Source organism: Urocitellus parryii, chromosome 13, assembly GCF_045843805.1.
Source record: "Urocitellus parryii isolate mUroPar1 chromosome 13, mUroPar1.hap1, whole genome shotgun sequence".
Lineage (NCBI taxonomy): Eukaryota > Metazoa > Chordata > Mammalia > Rodentia > Sciuridae > Urocitellus > Urocitellus parryii.
This window is the reverse complement of record NC_135543.1, coordinates 30636131-30655004: the sequence shown is the minus strand read 5'-3', so window position 1 is coordinate 30655004 and position 18874 is coordinate 30636131. Positions and strand designations below refer to the sequence as shown.

The 18874-nt window shown below is 32.6% G+C and overlaps 1 protein-coding gene across 2 annotated transcripts in view; it reads left to right on the top strand.

The window, feature by feature from the left end:
* The window catches only part of Pik3c3 (phosphatidylinositol 3-kinase catalytic subunit type 3), a 121815-nt gene that overhangs the window by 49988 nt on the left and 52953 nt on the right, over positions 1–18874 (top strand). For both annotated transcript variants that reach the window (XM_026409522.2, XM_026409521.2), the window contains 5 exons: positions 1438–1592; positions 3218–3308; positions 9349–9416; positions 16003–16108; positions 17743–17859. In XM_026409522.2, coding sequence (XP_026265307.1) covers positions 1438–1592; positions 3218–3308; positions 9349–9416; positions 16003–16108; positions 17743–17859 — 537 coding nt within the window. The remainder of the gene's footprint in view (positions 1–1437; positions 1593–3217; positions 3309–9348; positions 9417–16002; positions 16109–17742; positions 17860–18874) is intronic.

Genomic DNA, 18874 nt, shown 5'->3' with positions numbered 1-18874 from the left:
TGAGGAAGTAGCCTGGTGCGGTGGTGCATGCCTATAATCCCAGCACTCTAGTGGCTGAGGTGGGAGGATCCTGAGTTCAAAGCCAGTCTCAGCAACTTAGTGAGGCCCTAAGCAATTTGATTTGAGTAAAATCAAAGCAAAAAATTTTAAAAATACCCAAAATTAGGTTTCCATCTCAGGCAATTCAGTAAAAATTTCCCAGGAGTCATAACATTTTATCAAGGCAGAGATCACCATTTTTCTAAAGAACAAGTTAATTCTAATACTTCAGAGTGTGAATACAAAGCTTCACATCAAAATCACTCACTGTCTTCCCATTCCTTATTGAATATAGAGTAACTCTTCATATAGGCATTTTCAGTTAGTGACATGGATTCTAATTTTGCCTTTATAATAGCTACATACCCATGCTCTTTTGAAAGTGAAATATTTTCTGTTTTTCTTATACTTTTCAATCTCCTTGCTTTTGCTTATATTGCTCTATCTACTTGGAATATAAGCTTCAAACTATGAAAATTTTAAACTTCTATCAGTGTTGATCTCAGATGTCACTTGATCATTAAATTATTATTATTATTTTTTAATTTTTTTGTTTTTGTTGTTGTTGGTAGTGGTACCAGGGATTGAACTCAGGAGTGCTTAACCACCACCCAGCCCTTTTTTATATTTTATTAGAAAAAGGGTCCCACTGAGTTGAATAAATTCAAAGCAAAAAATTTTTAAAAAATTGTCCTTCATACTCGGAAGAATTTTATATTTTTCAAGATGTGATTATGTAACAAGAAAGTAGGCTTTATATTTAATGTCATCAGTTCATTTTATTTTAATATTAATGAGAAAAGATTATGAAACAAATTCTTGGAAAATTTGAAGTTGCTTATGTAGTAATTTCTATTTATTTATTTATTTATTTTTAAAGAGAGAGAATTTTTTTTAATATTTATTTTCAGTTTCTGTGGACACAACATCTTTATTTTTATGTGGTGCTAAGGATCGAACCCAGCGCCCCACGCATGTTACGTGAGCACGTTACCACTTGAGCCACATCTTCAGCCCTGTAGTAATTTTTAAAGTTGCATTTATCTAATCTGCTAGGAAAAAGAATCTTTCTTTAAATTTCTTAGTTCACATAAACCATCTACAGTTTTGTTTTATTTTATGCTTTTCTGATGCTATTTACTGTGTGCCTAATCCTCTTCTGTAGCTTTCTTTTGTTAACTGATTTAATGCTCATGACTCTCCTGTTTTTATTATGTTCATTTTATAGCTAAGAATGCAATGAGGCACCAAGAGGTTAATTATCCTAGTAACATACCAAAGGTGACACAGCTGAAAAATAGTAGATAAAAGTAAAATGTTAGCTTGACATTTAGGAATAAATTGTGTCTCTAATTATTTTTTATCTAATATTAGCTTTTTTTTTGGTTTATTTTTCAGGATTTGTTGATGTACTTACTGCAGCTGGTTCAGGCTCTCAAATATGAAAATTTTGATGACATAAAGAATGGATTGGAACCTACCAAAAAGGATAGTCAGGGCTCAGTATCAGAGAATTTGTCGAATTCTGGAATAAATTCTGCAGAAATAGATAGGTAAGGATATTCCTGGAGGATGTGCTTTAAAATTTGATCATTTTCTCCCTGGTCAAGTTGTTGCCTTCTTTACTTTTTTCCCAGATATACCAAACCCAAACTCTATTGCTTTTGTGGATTATGGCATATACATTCATTGAGCACAAAATACTGTTTTATAGAGCAGATTTTTGCAAGCTATTAAGTCGGAATACCTTAGTTAAAATCTCAATTCTGCCATTTAGCAAACTTGTTTAAGTTACATTTTTTGTGGCCCCACTTTTCATAATAAAAATTAGTATAGCATTAGTAACTGATCATAAAAGGTTGTGTGAAGATTAAATGAATTAAGACATAAAGCATTTAAAAGATGGTCTAGCATATAGTGTTCAGTAAATGTCAGCGACTATTACGATTCTTATTAAAATATGTTCATTTGAGCAGGTTAGTTGGCTCAAGTAGTTTAATGAAATGTATTTTTTAATTAGTTGTCTTCATCTTTTTTGGTGTATTAAACAGCATGTTATTTGGACTGAAAGTCAGCTATTAAAAATGGTAACAACTAAAAAGTCCCATCTGTGTACCTGACCCAGTGCCAAGTGTCAACTGTGTACCTGACCCAGTGTCACCTTATTATGACAGTCTCTGAGGTTGATATTTATATCCTTAATTTAGAGATGAAGGATATAATGTTAAGTAAATTGCTCAGGCTTATGTCTTACAAATTGTCATTGACTCCCAAATTCTTCTGCTTTGCCACTTCTTTTTTATAAAATTTTAAAAATGTGAAATAAATGGGATATTCTGTTGAAATAAAAAAAAGTGAGGTAGAAATGATATAAAATGTAAAGGTGAGGAAACTAATGAATAAACTAGATTTAGAATTCAGATTTCCTGAATCAGTTCAGTCATTTAATTTATTTTATTGTCCCAAGATTGGAAATCTGAATTTTTCTTCATGTATTTGATACTGCTATGCTCTATCTTATGTGTGTGTACAAAGAGCTGGAAAACAGGAAAACACTAATCCTGTTTCCCATTACTGCTAAATATTTCTATAGTTTTAAGAGAAGAAACCCCTATGTTTACACCCACTGTAGATTGGAGCCCTTCAGTCTCAAGTCATTCTTACTTGCCTGATCTTTACTTATGCCACCTTTACTTGTGCCACCATGAAAGACAAACTAGTAAAGGTCTTTTCAAGATTTTATGAGAGGATGCAAACTGTAAACCAATATTTCCCAAATTGTGGTTGGCTAGGCACTTATTCTATGTGATTTTTAAGAAGATCAAAGTGGTGGGATGATCTTGTGGTCAAATATGATTGGAGAAGGCGGATTTAATGTTAAATGGTCTTAAACAAAAATACAACCAAGTCCAACAAAGCAAAATATAACCCTGTAGTATTTACGAAAACCTCTGCAAACATGCAGACTTGCACATAAATCTCCAAGATACTGTTACCTATAATCTTTGACCTTGGAGGTTTTTTCCCCTGGAATATAATGTGATTCTAGCGTTGCACAAAAGAAAACTTTAGGAAGTGATGCATTAACCAGCCACAATCAAAGTGAATTCTTAAAAAAAAAAAAAAAAGTGTTTTATCTTAGAGTATGTTTCAGTGATCTCTCCTAATACTTTTTCAGCTCACAAATTATAACCAGCCCTCTTCCTCCAGTGTCTTCCCCTCCTCCTGCATCTAAAACAAAAGAAGTTTCGGATGGTGAAAATCTGGAAGTGAGTACAAAGCTTTTCAAGCTTGCTATAGGAGAGATCCTACCAAATAAACATCTTACGTTGGTCTTCAAAACCTTTATTTTGTTTAATCTAAGTATTATAACTTTGTTAAATAACTTATTTTATGATACATGTTTATGACTTTTCCCCTCAGTATAATGTGCTGGATAATATTCAATTCATTTTATTGGTGCTTTGGGCATATAAATGGATTCATATGCAATGTGAAAATAAACTAGGCTTAAATATTTTATTAGGGAAACCGAATATTTATGGTTAATGCATTTATGAACAGGATTGCAATTGTCAGTGTGATTACATTGTAGAAATGTACAACTTTGGCACTAGGGATACTATACTGAGTGTCTGCTTTTAATTCTACAGGTAGGTGGACTCATTTTCGATATAAAACAGTTCTCTTTCTTAGGCTAGTACTACTCTGAAAGGTTTATTTGGAAGTGCATTCTAAAAGCTGATCTAGAACATATTATTAAATTTGTCCCCATAACTTTTAGGAAGCATTTATACTCCAGAAGCTGAAAACAAATACTGCATTAATATTTAACAATCTAAATATTAGAAAGTTCAGTTTGTTTCTTAATACGTGTGTGTATACACATATATATATAGCTTTCAGTCAGATTTTAAAAACTAATGATTTAATAAATCATTTGTTTTAACTATTAATTAGTGAGAGAGATTTGAATGTTACATACAAACATAACAGACCATATTTAACTGTAAAAAAACTTTAAATCAAAAAGATCATAGACTCCTTAGGTGATCTCTTTAAGAAACCTTTCTTCAAAGGGCTCTTTTGCTCTTTGAAAGCTAAGAAATTGATTCACTTGTTTAGTCATTGACACATAATTTTGGTTCTTTTTTTATGAACCAGAAACTGTTCTAGATGCTAATATTAATGAAGCAGAAACATAACAGTTACCATCTTTGTTGCCATGGAGCTTATACTCTAATGTTACTGTGCAGAATAATCAATAATATCTTCATGTAGAAGAAAAAGTGAAGAAAAAGTGCTTATTTTTAAAGGAGAAAATAAATCAGAGGATGATAGGGAATGTTGGTAGTATAAGGTGGTTGTAGTTTCACAAAGATTTCTCAGGAAAGGCTTCCCGGAAGGAGTAACATCTGTGGAAAATAAGCACAGGAGGGAACAATGACATAGATTTTAGGGAAGGACATTTTAAAAAGAGGTCACGGCAAGTAGAGATGCCTTAAGACCAGTCCTTAAATGTTTGAGTACCAACAGAGGCCAGCTTGTTTGGGGAATGAGGGTAAGTGATCAAGGCAGAAGACTCCTTCTGAGAGAGAACTAGATGATCAGTTTTGTATGGCCTGTAAGCCATTGAACCAAATGAGTTTTACTTGGAAGCTATTGAAATAATTCAGAAGAGACAGGTTAGAGGTATGAACCAGGATGGACAACATTGGAAGTGCAATGAAGTGATTGAATTTTAAAAGCTATGTTCAGAATATCATTTATTATACTACCTTTCATTCAAAACTTTTAGGTTAAAAATTTTAAAAAGTGTTCATGTATTTGTGTATGACTCTTTTGAATGATGAACCTATATGTTGTTGCTCAATGAACAATTCACTTTAACCTTTTCTTGAATGATAGTTCAGGTAATCCAAGCTGTATATCACAGAGCAATAGGAATTATTTTGATAGATATTTCCCTCCCTTTTCTCTATCCCAGTAAAGTAATAGCATTGTATAAGCAGTTGTCACCTTGAAATTGTAATTAAACAACTTGAGATACCAACCATCTTTTCTCCTCCCTGACACTTTGGCATAGTCTCATGTTCTTCTGTGTTCTCATGGAGGTTTAGAAGACCATTTTGTAAATGTGGCCACATATTTTAAAAAAGATAACTCAAAAAAAGATATTTTAAAAATGGTGACTCAGTTCTCATTGTTTAAAGATGGTCATATTTCATAAATTCAAATAATTTTTATTTGAAAAGAAGGTATGTACCTCATCTATTGGATGCAGCATTGTACATACGCCACAGAGTAAATTTGTTGTGTTACTGAAATCTTGTACCCTTTCCTAAAGTTTTTTTCTCTCTATCTGTGAAAACACTAGGGAAAAAAATTCCCCTGAATAATAGAATTATCACTTTTTCTGTGTTTGCTTTAAATATTTTAAAGGTTTTTTACTAAGAGCATTCAAATAATTCAAAACTTCTGTCACTATTTAGTAATCTTCTGTGTAATGTTCCCCCTCCCTAAAATCTGTTTTATGAAATGTTAAAAGAGTGTTGTCATGATTAGTATTCTGTGGTCAATTTTTTGATATTTTAAATATTTTTGTGACCTTATGTTTAATTTATTTATTTGGTAATGGGAATTGAACCCAGCAGTGCTTAACCACTGAGCCTTATCCCCAGTTCTTTTTTATATTTTTATTTAGAGACAGGGTTTTGCTAAGTTGCTTAGGGCCTTGCTCATTTGCTGGGGCTGGCTTTGAACTTATGATCCTCCTTCCTCAGTTTTTGAGCTGCTGGGATTATAGGTGTGTCCCACCACACTCAGCATGACCTTATATTTTAAACATATCTTAAAAACATCTATGGCTAAATATTGCTTTTTAAATTCAGTTTTAACTTAAAAAAAAAACCCAGGGATGATTAGCCACTGAGTTATATCCCTAGCCCTTTTGATTTTTTATTTTGAGAAAGGACCTTCCTTAGGGCCTCACTAAGTTGTGGAGGCTGGCTTTGAATTTACGACCCTCCTATCTCAGCCTCTGAATTGCTGGAATTACAGGCATGTACAACCTTGTCCACCTAGTATTCTCTTTTTAACTGGATCTTTTATCCTATTTGTTTTTATTGTGATTATTGCTCTATTTGCATGCATTTAATCAATTATGTAGAAGTTTCTATTCTGTCTCCTATATATTTAAAAAAATTTTTTTCTTGACAGTCTTTGGCTAAATCTCTCTTACCATCCTCTACCTCAACCCTAGTTTGTAAATCATATTGTTGATATCAATTATTTTATTGGTTATACTGGATATTTTACTTGTGTTTTTAATTTTTAGTTTAGCATAATCAGTATTCTTCTTCTCCAGAACAGTACATACCCCTTCTCTACTTGTATGTCCTTTTATTCCCAATGATTATTTAGTTTTATTTTTATTCTCTAAATTAAGTAATATTATTGTTATTATTATTGTATATACTCAATTAATATTTAACAATATTTACTTCAAAGGATACTTAGGTTCTTATGCACCATTCCTTCTGGTATCTGTCACCTGCAACATGAGATGATTTTGTTTTCCTATAGTATTTTTTATTTAAATTGTTTAAAATTTTTAAAGCATTGGTTATCCAAATCGAGTTTAAAAAGTTGCATCACATATATAAAATGCTTTATAGTTGTTAAAAATTTAATTCTTCCCTATTTATTCTCTTGTGAATAATTTTATAGAAAAAAGCATAGTGTCAAATGAAACATGTTTTCTATTTAAATATATACATCATTATATAAAAATGTGACATCCTTGTAACATAGTCAAAAGATAGTCTTGAAGCCTGCAATCTGCCTTTTGAACTCATTCATGCATTCAACTTTGATTATAGCTTTCTGCTTGAGGATTTTCCTTATTGAAATTTTTTTGGGGGGGCACATTCAGACTCTAAAATTGGAGATACGATTCTTACCACCCACAACTGAAAGCATTGACACATCCACCTATGACAACTACCTCTGATTTCTGTAGCTGTTAAGTACCACTACTGCATTGATAACGTCTAATCCATTAATTCCTGTCCTTTTTCTTGTTCATCAGCCCTCTTCAGTGTTTGCTTTCCTCTGAATATACTTGTAGCCCATGGCTCATCATTTTAGTCATTCTCTTATTAGTGCTTTCATTTCCTTTGGCAAAATCTCAATTTTTGCTAAGCCTCATTAATTACTTAATTTCTCTGTGCTTGAATACCACTATTTAAAAATGCATAGTTTCGCATATTAGTATCACTGTACATTTATGATACATTCACAAACCTCAGATGGGATTTAATACAGTTGCCATCTTACATTTCTCTAGGTGATGATGAATCTTCCTGCCTTTTAGTGACTCTTTTGTACTTTATTCTTCTTTTCCTACTACCCTGTCTGTCTCTCAATCTCCAGGTAACAATTCTGTTTCATAATTAAAGGAAACTAATAGACCACTTAATAAATAGACTTGAATTCGTCATTTTTTCCTTCTTTCTTCTTACACAGAAGAAACAGTTTCCTTTAAAGATATGCTTCTTATTTTTTTAAAAGAATTTAACTTTTATTTATTTGTTTGTATTGTTTATTTGTTTTAATGTGGTGTTGAGGATTGAATCCAGGGCCTTACCCATCCTAGGCAAGCATTCTATCATGAGCTACAACCTCAGCCAGCTCTTTTATTTTTCTGATAGAAATATACAAATATGTATTAGAATCCCCATCTTAAAAATCCAGAAAAGCAAAATAAATTAATTTTCCTTTGATATATCTCATAAATAACACTTATTTTCTTACTTTCACAATCAAGATTCCCAAAGTTGTTTTTGTATACTCATCTTTTCCTTCTTTTCCAATCTTTGAGCTACATCATTTTGGCTTTTGCTTAAAACTCACTGTAGTAAATCACTGAATGACTTTAATGTGGCTGCACATGTTTTCAGTTCCATTGAGTGTTTTCCAAATAATCCCTTCTTGAAAAACTAGCATCTCATGTTTTTAATGATACCAAACATTCCTTGTCACCTCGCTGTTTCTTTTCAGTTTCCTTCATCAACACACTCTCCTCTGCTTGATGTCTTAATGTTCCTTAGGATCCTATATTTTCAGTTTACACTTACTCAGATTAACATTTTGCTCAGCTCTTTCATTTTAAGTTTCAAATTATATATTCAAGTACTTAGTTGATCTCCACTGTATATATATTTTTAAACATTTTGTTTTAGTTGTAGTTGGACACAATACCTTTATTTTGTTTTTATGTGGTGCTGTGGATTGAACCCAGTGCCCCACATGTGCTGGGCAAGAGCTGTACCACTGAGCCACAGCCCCATCCCCTTCGATATATATTTGTCAGACATTTCAAACAATATTTCAAAATACCTGTCTCTTCAATTCTTAGCCTGCTTCTTCTATGAAATTTCCTTCTGCAACATAATAAATCAGCCTGTTTGCTAGATTCTGAAATTTGGGAGTTATCATTCCTTCCTACTTCCTCTTCATTAGCAAATCCTATTAATTATATTTACAAAATAGTTCTTAAACTTGTCTTGTTCCGTTGTCTGTCTGTCTGTCTGTCTCTCTCTCTCTCTCTCTCTCTCTCTCTCTCTCTCTCTCTTTACTTTTTTAGAGTACTATAATAGCATCCTAACTGATCTCAGGTCTGTACTTCTTTGAGCAACCAGAGTCATGTTCATAAACTGTAAATCAGATCATCCCACTCTCCTTTTAAGATCTTTCATTGGGTATCCATTACTTTTCAAGTAAAATCCATACTCAGTAATATGACCTTAATCATCTTGCATTGTCTATCTTTTCAGCCTCTTCGTTTAATTTTCACTATATTTCAGCAACATTGGGCCCTTTTAAAATTCCTTGAACAAACCAAGTTCAGGGCCTTTGTATATAGTATCATCCTGATTTTGTTTAAATGTGATGTCCTCATCATTAACTTTTATGCCCTCTTAATCTTAATTATTACTGTGACCATTATTTTTTGTCTTTCTCCTTTCAGAAGTTCCAGAAGGACCAGGGACTCTGAACCATGATGCTAACTTGTTTTATGTTGTCTGATTTAGAATAAATATTGGATGGATGGATGGATGGATGGATAGATGGGTTGATGGATGGAGGAGGGGAATGAGGAAGGGTTGAAAGAAATGGATAAAATAAAATCTGAACCATGATTTAAGACACATAGCTGAAAGCTCATATGCCAATGTATGCTCTTTTATCCCCTGTCCCTATTGATAGCAGATGGTAATATGTATACATTTCTTTTTATTCTTTTAGCAAGATCTTTGTACCTTCTTGATATCAAGAGCCTGCAAAAACTCAACACTGGCTAATTATTTATACTGGTATGTGAAAATAATTTTTTTCTCATCCCTTTTAAGAAATATTTTTCACCATGCTGTACATAAAGACAATTTTAAATTAAGATGTGAACAACCATTAAAAGCCTAGATAGAATATTTATATTCATGTGCATTTCTTTATGGCTATGTTTATGGAAATGTTTGTTAACATCACTGCTTCTCTTCCTTTTACTATGTTTTCAAGAGCTAAGATATAGCTGGGTGATCTAATGCTACTGCTTCTTTTCTTTTTTCATAATTTTTTTTTCTGTTTGCCTTTTGTGCTATTTAAATAATATATGATACTTTATATAATTTTGAAGAGTGTGTTTTCACATTATTTACCAAAACATTTGAATCATGCAAAAATAAAAAAAACTGGAATTCAAAGTTACCTTATTTCATCTTAAAGATAAGAATGTATGCCATAAAGAGGTATACCATAACTGAACTTGGTATGCCCTCATCTAGAATGAGATCATTTATCTATTACTTTGCCATTTTTGACATATTCTCAGTGAGCTTGTCTTATTTTTCACTGTGTAGTTGAATAGGGCAAGTATAGCTATCTCTATGTTACCTAAGAACAGTATCCTCAGTGAGTAGAAGGAAAGAGAAACTGAGTTATAGAAAAGGTGACTTCCTGCGACACAGTTACCATAAAGCATGGCTCCATCTATAAGTTATAGAATTTTGAAGGGTAGAAGACAAGTAGCTTAAAGCACCATGAGAAGTATTTAGATTCAATAAAAGAAAGCATTAGGATTAAACACCAGGTAAAAGAGTTATATCCAGCTTTACAGAGCATACAGAGGACCGAGCCAGCCGGATCAGCTCTACCTGAAGCCTTCTTTACATTTGACAAAATACTTAACACTTTTTAAACTTCTTGACATAGTTTTTGGCTTGACTATAAAAATGATCTATTAGCTAATCTTACTGTTTAATTTGTAGCCTTAACTTAAAAAGTACAGATTTGTAGATGTGCATTCTAAAGCTTGTTATTTTATTTTTTTTTATTTTTTATTTTTAGAGAGAATTTTTTAACATTTATTTTTTAGTTCTCGGCGGACACAACATCTTTGTTGGTATGTGGTGCTGAGGATCGAACCCGGGCCGCACACATGCCAGGCGAGTGCGCTACTGCTTGAGCCACATCCCCAGCCCAAGCTTGTTATTTTAAAATAACAACAAGGCATTCTGCTTTTCATGAGCAAATTAAACAAAATACTAGTGTGTTTTAGCCTCATTTTGGAGAAACTGTCCTATGGGTTGAATCAGTCCTTAACTCCATTCTCCTATACTCTGAAAATAATATCCTGGATACCACCCTGTAGCCAAGAAATAGATAACCAAATCAGAGCTCTCTGGTAACTGACAAGGTGCTTTTATCTACATTAACAATATTTGCTTAAGACTTTTTGGTTTTCTTTACCACACAAAAGAATTAGTATCAACAATTTTAATTAAATCAGATATTTTCTCCTTCTGTGGAAATTGCCTGTGGATGGTTTGGAACCCGTGATTTATTTTGCCCCTGTGTTGACCTTTAGTAGTGGGAAGAAAAATAGTTCCGTGCTTTTGCTTTAGCAGTTTAATATAATATTCATAAAAGTACATTTCCCTCACATTAAATCTTAGTATTCCATTGAAGATATATCTACAGAATATTTTGGCTAGTTGTTAATCAAAACATTTTTCCTTAGAAGTGTTTACTCAGAATTTCTCATATTACCAAATTTCTGTTTCTTTTTAATATAACATTTTGCTTCTTAATGTTCTGTATACCAGTTTGAATTGTAATGTGTATGTCTGTTCACTGGTATTACAGAAAAATATTTCCTCTTGAAAATCTATTTAATAGGTAAAGGAAACTAGAGGAAAAAATGAGTAGGCCATGTTGCTGAGTTTTTGAGTATTTCTATCTTAAGTGTTTTAAAGTTAAGATTTATGTGTTTTTTTTTAATTCATTACTGAGAATTTCTTTATAGATATTTTGTCCCCTTGTTTTTTTTAATTTTTATTTTAATATTTATTTTTTAGTTTTCGGTGGACACAACATCTTTGTTTGTATGTGGTGCTGAGGATCGAACCCGGGCCACACGCATACCAGGCGAGCGCACTACCACTTGAGCCACATCCCCAGCCCCAATATTTTGTCCCCTTGTAATGTTCATGGAAAGTTTTTTTCTGGCTCAGAATTTATAGTCTAAAGTAGTCACTATTATAAAAACTAGGTGTATATACTAATTATGTGATTTTGAAATTATATCTTTGGATTTGACTGTAGAGTAGATTTTATTGTAAAATTTTAATTAGTTTTGATAGAATCTTTAATCTCTTTTTTCAACTAGGACAGCTTGCAAATCATTCTAAAAGAAGCTGAACATGAGGAAACTTATTAGATGAATAATTTCCAATAAGGTAGCTGTTTCTGTTCAGAAAGAGCACTTTGTTTTCTCTGTAGATAATAAACAAAGTGCAGCCTCAGTTTCCAGTCTTATAAACATTCCATCAAACTTAGATTTGATATGTGTTTTCCCACTATATCTCTGATTCATTGAAACAATTGCAGGTGTTCCTTCTCTAAGGAGTAATTGTTCTTACCATATTTATAGTCTGCATATTATATTTTCAGAAATACTCATGGAGAAAAAGGTCTTTCATGTGGATTCTTGACTTTAGTAGGCACTGCTTCGGGGAATGTAGGATAACACTTAGAAAAAAATTCCAATGGTTGGTTTGGAATGATCATTCTTTTCCTTTGAACATGGACAGAATAATATAAAATGTTAATCAAATGTAAGAATTGAAATACCTTTCACTAAGCTTACCTCTTATAACAAATGTATTAAAATATAAATTTAATTGGATGTGTTATTTCCTTTTAAATATTTTGGATTTCTTTTTTTATTTGTTCCCTTTGCAGTGATTTAAGCAGGATTCCTGCTGTATCTAAGTCCTTAGGGGCCGATAGTTTTACAGACAATCCTTTTAGAATGAATAGTGTCAACCTTTTAAGCCACAGAGGGGAGTTATAGTCTCCAATCTGTAAAATGTTGGGCATCAGAATCTATAAATCGTTCCAGTTTTTTATTTTTATAGTCATTCCAGTGTGTTGAAATTGAAAGTAAACTTTGGATGCTTTGACATGTTTTCTATAACTTTTAAGACCTTTCAAGGTAATAAAGGTTATTTACTCTACAAAATGAAATTGCCAGGAAACAGGTAGCCCACTGATGTCATCTTAAAGTGAGTACCTAGACAATTTTGTCTGCATTTCTACTTTAAGATGACAGCCTTCATGGGAATACCTTTGAGTGCTTTGTAGAATCTAGTTTATTGGCGTGAACAGTGACTCAGTGTGTTCTAGTCTTGATCTAACCTTGTCTTTGATATTTGTTGATGTCACTGTCATTTTAGATGGGCTTTTTTCTTTGCAGGAGAACTTTGACTTGAATAATATAAGATGTGTTTGATATTTGACCATTATCGTGAAGATTAACATATACCGTTAATCACAGGAAATAGCTACAGCCATAGTCTTTATTTGGTGGTCAAAAAGACCTGAACACAACAGTTAATCCTATATATTATGATCATCTCTGTGCTCATTTGTAAATGAGTTTGCAGTATAGATACACAGGAAGAGAAATTGAATATACAAAGGTGATAAAGACAGTCAAGAACTTAAATCAATGTGATGAAGATAATTTAAAGAAGAGAAAATTAGGATGACTGAATTAAGCAATGAGTAGTTTTTAGAATTGGAAATTTCAGGTTATTTGCTGTTAGATTCTAGAGAGGGCTCCATAGTATAGAACCATTGTAAAAGGCATTTAATAGGAAAAATCCAGTGTCTGCTGAATAATTTAGTATACGTATTTAAGGCAGGGGACTGTGAGTTAAGTTTGGCTCTATGTGTATAGCCTGCAAATTTTACAAAAACTGTCAATGAGTTTTAGATAAGGATTGGGTTATATGGTTTGGCTGCAGTCCTGCTTCTCCTTCTTTTCTTAGAAACTTGTTTCCTGCCTGACTTTGAGAAAACTTGAGTTTGTGAATCCTGTTATATGAAAATTTCCATTCCAAATGCTTAGTTTTTTTTTGTTTTTTTTCAGCATGAGGTATGAACCTAAGAGTGCTTTACCCTGAACTACAATCATTAGTCATTTTTTATTTCTTATTTTGAGATACAGTTTGCTGACTTACTGAGGTTGGCATCAAACCTCCTGCCTCAGCCTCCTGAGTTGCTGGGTTTCAATTGTGTGCCTCCTTGCCCAGGGCTCTACAAATGCCTGAGATATTGATAGTACTCTCCATAGGGGTAGTTAGTTTGATAAAGTCAGTGTTGTACATGTTCTGTTAAAAATAGCAGGCAGTATCTTGAAAATCATTGTAGTTGAATATGAAGGCAAGTCACATAATATAATGCAAAATTAGACCTTAAGTGTATATTCAGCCTTGAATTATCAATATCAAAATAATGGCTAAATCTATGAGATTGGGGTAATTTCTTCAGTCAACAATAAAATGAACATCTGTGTGAGCTAGGCATGGAAGTGCTGAGAGTTTAGTAAAAAATAATACAGGAACTCTATTCTTAGGAACTTCTAGATGGCTGAATATATTGTTTCCTAGAAATGGTAAAATAGATAATAAAAAGCATCTATGAATTGACATGTGAGAACTGCTATCACTTAAGGAGGTTTAAAAGTTTCACATAGTTTTTTAAAATAAACAGTGTGAAATTCAATTTAGAAGAGTAGAAAGAATTTTGGCCTGTGGGCCCAAAGTCCTGAGTTCTGATCAGCTGTACAATCACATAATTATGTCATCCTTGCCAAGAAAAACCTCTCTAAATTTCATTATTGAGAAAGGAAGAAAGTTGATCTAGATTTATGTTTTTCTTATTTTTTTAATTTATTCATTTTAGATATACATGTAGAGTATATTTTGACACATATATACATGGAGTACAACCCATTCCAATTAGGATACCATTCTTTTTTCTTTTCGTCAGTTGTTGATTGACCTTTATTTATTTACTTATATGTGGTGCTGAGAATTGAACCCAGTGCCTCACACATTCGAGGCAAGCGCTCTATCAACTGAGCCACAACCTCAGCCCTACCATCTTTCTTATTCCCATCACTCCTCCCTTCCCTTCATTCCCTTTTGTCTTATGCAATGAACTTCTATTCATCCCCTCCCTACCTTTCCTTGATGTGGGTTAGTATCCACATAGGGAGAACATTCAGCTTTTGGATTTTTAGTACTGGCTTATTTCACTTAGCATGATAGTCTTCAGTTCCATCCATTTACCAGCAAATGCCATAATTTCATTCTTGGTTTTGGCCAAGTAATATTCATTATGTGTATACATCACATTTTCTTTATTCATTCATCTGTTGAAGGGCACCTAAGTTGGTTCCACAGGTTGGCTATGGTGAATTGAGCTGCTATAAACATTAATGTGGCTTCATCACTGCAGTGTGCTGATTTTAAGTCCTTTGGGTATAAACTGAGGAGTGGGGATAGCTGGTCAAATGGTTTCATTCCAAGTTTTCTGAGGAATCTCCATACTGCTTTCCAGAGTGGTTGTACCAATCTGCAGTCCCACCAGCAATGTATGAATCTTTTTCTTCACATCCTTGCCAAAATTTATTGTTACTTATATTTTTAGTAAATGCCATTCTGACTGGAGTGAGAACTATTTGTCATGAGCTATTGAAAGCAATGTTAAAACTTACAATGTAGCCTTTAGTGTTTAAAGAAAAATGAAATAGAATTGAATCAGTATTAAATATTAGCAAATGTCAAAACTGTTCATAGGGTATTGCTCTCATTTTTATGTAGCTATGTACACACAAAGCAATGTTTACCAAGTTGTGATATTAAATGTAATTCACTCTGGTTTCTTTTTTTTCTCATCAGAACATTTGGAAACACATGATTAATGAGCTGTGACTCAGATCTTGGGTTATACAATTTCTTTTAATTGTATAAGGAGTTTATGCTTAAGAAAACCTTGAAGATTTTATTAACTTTTTAAAACAACAGTTTTAGAAAAATTTAAGATTATATATGTTTTTTTTGAGAAATGGAGAAATTGGATGGGAAAGAAAAAACTCAATACATTTTATTAATCTTTCAAATATGTTAATGAGAGAGGTAGCACTAGTGTTTTTCAGAATAGCAGAGCCTTTTTTAACTCCAGAAATATTATGCTGTTACTTGAGTAACTTTTTTTCTTGAGTTACTTGGTAGATATATGAACTTAGATAATTTCAGAGGATATTGATACTTTAAGTACTTCATAAAGTAATAGGAAAAATGGCTTGTTTGGTTGGAAAAATTTTTAGAAAATTTACAGTACTGCAGAAATCAAGACATTATTTTTGTTTATGTAATGGTTTGCATACTACCCTTTAATTTTTCACTTTTTAGAGAATGATGATAAAATACATTTCTTTATTCACATTTAATATTTTTTTCAAATATGTATCTGTTTTAATGGAATGATATATTTACAATATGAATCCAAGTTTTATTTCACATCATATGAGTAACTTCAGTAATTTTAAAGGTATGTCATAGTTGAATGTGAAGATCAAGATACTCAGCAGAGAGATCCAAAGACCCATGAGATGTACTTGAATGTAATGAGAAGATTCAGCCAAGCATTATTAAAGGTAACCATTCAAATGGGCCAGATCTGGCCTATTACCTGTATTATTATGTCCTGTGAATCATTTTTACATTTTTTAAGTGGTTGAAAACAAGTCCAAAGAAGAGCAATACTTTGTGATACATGAAAGGTATTTTAAATTAAAATTTCAATGTTTATATGCAAGTTATTTGTAACATAGTCATTCCCATTCATTATGTATTGTCTGTGCCTGTTTTTGCACTACAGTAGCAGTTGAATATTTGGAATGAAAACTTTGTTGCCAAAAAGACCTAAAATATGTATTTTTTTGACACTTTACAGAAATTTGGTGACCAATTTTAATGAAATAAACCTCTACATGGAAAAAAAATAAAATAAAAGCTTTGCTTTTTAATTTTCCTTTGTGTTTTTCTTATATAACTTAAGTACATCCTCAGAAATCTAGAAATATTCGTATTGTACATATTGTACATATTCCCTATACAACTGAAGTGTTTGCTTCATCAACAGTTTGTAGAGAAATATAAGGCCATGTTTTGCTTGGTTTCTTTTGATCATAAAGCAATATTCAAGATCAACCAGCAGAGGGTGCAAGTCAGTGAAAAGAAAACATTGTTCTTTAATATGGTTGCTACAGAAAATTTTACTTCATAGCGTCTTTTACCTGCTGTTTCATGTTTTGAGTTCTTAAAATTTAAATTACATCTTATTAAACACTTTGAGACTCAGTTTGTATATAATTCTCAGAGCTTAGAGCATCTTAGTATTAAACTGATTGGCTAATAAGCTGTTGGTCTTCTAATCTCACTTTTGTCACTTACAATTTTTGCCACCTTGTGAAGGCATTTCAGTTTCTCTGAACTTAAATTTTCTCATCTTTTTAAGGGGATGATAACATTTCCCCAACGCTCTTATCAGGGCAGAGGAAGATGAAAGGAGAGTAGATTTTTACAGTATTTTATGAGCTGACAATTATTACATAATTACATAAGACTTTATAGTTTCTTGTTTTTAATTACCTAATGTTTTCCTGAACAAGCATGTATTTTGATACTATTTGGGTATATCTCCCTGACAATCTCCCCCCCCACCCCACCCCATACTGGGATTGAACCCACAGCCATGTTATCACTGAGCTACATCTCTATAGCCTTTTTATTTTGAGATAGGGTCTTACTAAGTGCTGAGGCTGGCTTTGAACTACCTCAGCTACTATACTCAGCGCCTTCCCTCTCTTCTGTAAGTAGATTTTTTAGTTTCTTGAAGGTAGTATCTTAGTTGCTCCTGTATATGTATGCCTAGCACATTTCTAAAGCTACCATCGGTTTTCAGTTATTTATTGAATTAGTCAATGAAAGCATTTTGGGGTGAACAAATTCTATCTGGTCACACGGTTATTTGTGGGGGAAAAATGTTTTGTTTTAGACCAGTGTTCACTGAAAACAGTGAATTTTCAGCTGCAAACAGTTTGGTGATGTTTACCTACTATATCAGATTTTTCATTATATTTAATCAAAATAATTAATGTTTTTCAGTTTTTCTTTGTGTTGAAGTTTATAGCTATTAGAAGAGATAAAAAGATTATCCATGCTTTTAAAGAAACCCTGATCATCACGCGATATAGAACTAATTTTCCTTTGCTTTGATTCCCTTCAGGGGGATAAGTCTGTCAGAGTTATGCGTTCTTTGCTGGCTGCACAGCAGACATTTGTAGATCGGTTGGTGCATCTAATGAAAGCAGTCCAGCGTGAAAGTGGAAATCGCAAGAAAAAGGTAAATGCTTTCTGTTTATGTCTAAAAGTGGTGTGGCATCGTAAAATAGTGAGTTTTGACCATTCTCTCATTGAGTCAATAGATTATATGAATTTCTTATGATGTAATTACAGGAACATTTATAAACACTGATTGTGTATGGGTTCCTGTTTTTTGAGTTTACGCATGTCAAAGCACTTAAACCAAATTCTGTAAATTAGGTATTATCCTAATTGTGAAGAAAATTAGGCATAGAGAGGTTAAATAATTTGTTCATGTCACACAACCAGTTAAGTGTTAAGATTTAGGATTTGTACCTGTGCATTTTGGACCCATATTTTTATGCATACTTTACTGGTTCTCATTTTAGAATATATTTGATATGCAAAGTATGTCTAGAAATCTTTAGTGTAGAATTCTTAGAAACAACTTGCTCAAGGTTGCAGAACAGATTGTTAAATAGTTACAACACTGGCTTCATGTCTGTTCTCTTGGCCAGTGTATTAATCTTTGAACCATGAAGCCTCCACTTGATAAGTAGACTAGATGAGTATCTATTCTTCACAAGTCATTTTCTGATCAGTACTTTAAATCATATGAAGGATTTATTTGGTATCTTCTTTTTCTCCTGATCCCATTAGATAATAGGATAATAGGCAGGATTTTTTTCTTCTTTTTTTCTTTCTTTCTTTCTTTCTTTTTTTTTGTTGTTGTTGTAGATGGACATAGTACCTTTATTTTTTTATTTATTTACTTTTATGTGGTGCTGAAGATTGAACCCAGTGACTCACCAATGCTAGGCAATCTCTCTACCACTGAGCCACAACCACAGCCCCAGGTCTTTCTGCTTGATCTTTGCAAAATAACACAATACAGCTTATCTACTGTTATTCTCTAGACTTGAAAGAGGAAAGTTGAAAAAGGATAAGATGAAGAATTGAATTAGAAATTCAAAGACAATGGATCATGTTTAAAGAAATGCAAAGATATAAGCAAGGAAATATTATTTACCTAGTTAGGGAGGGGATATAAAATG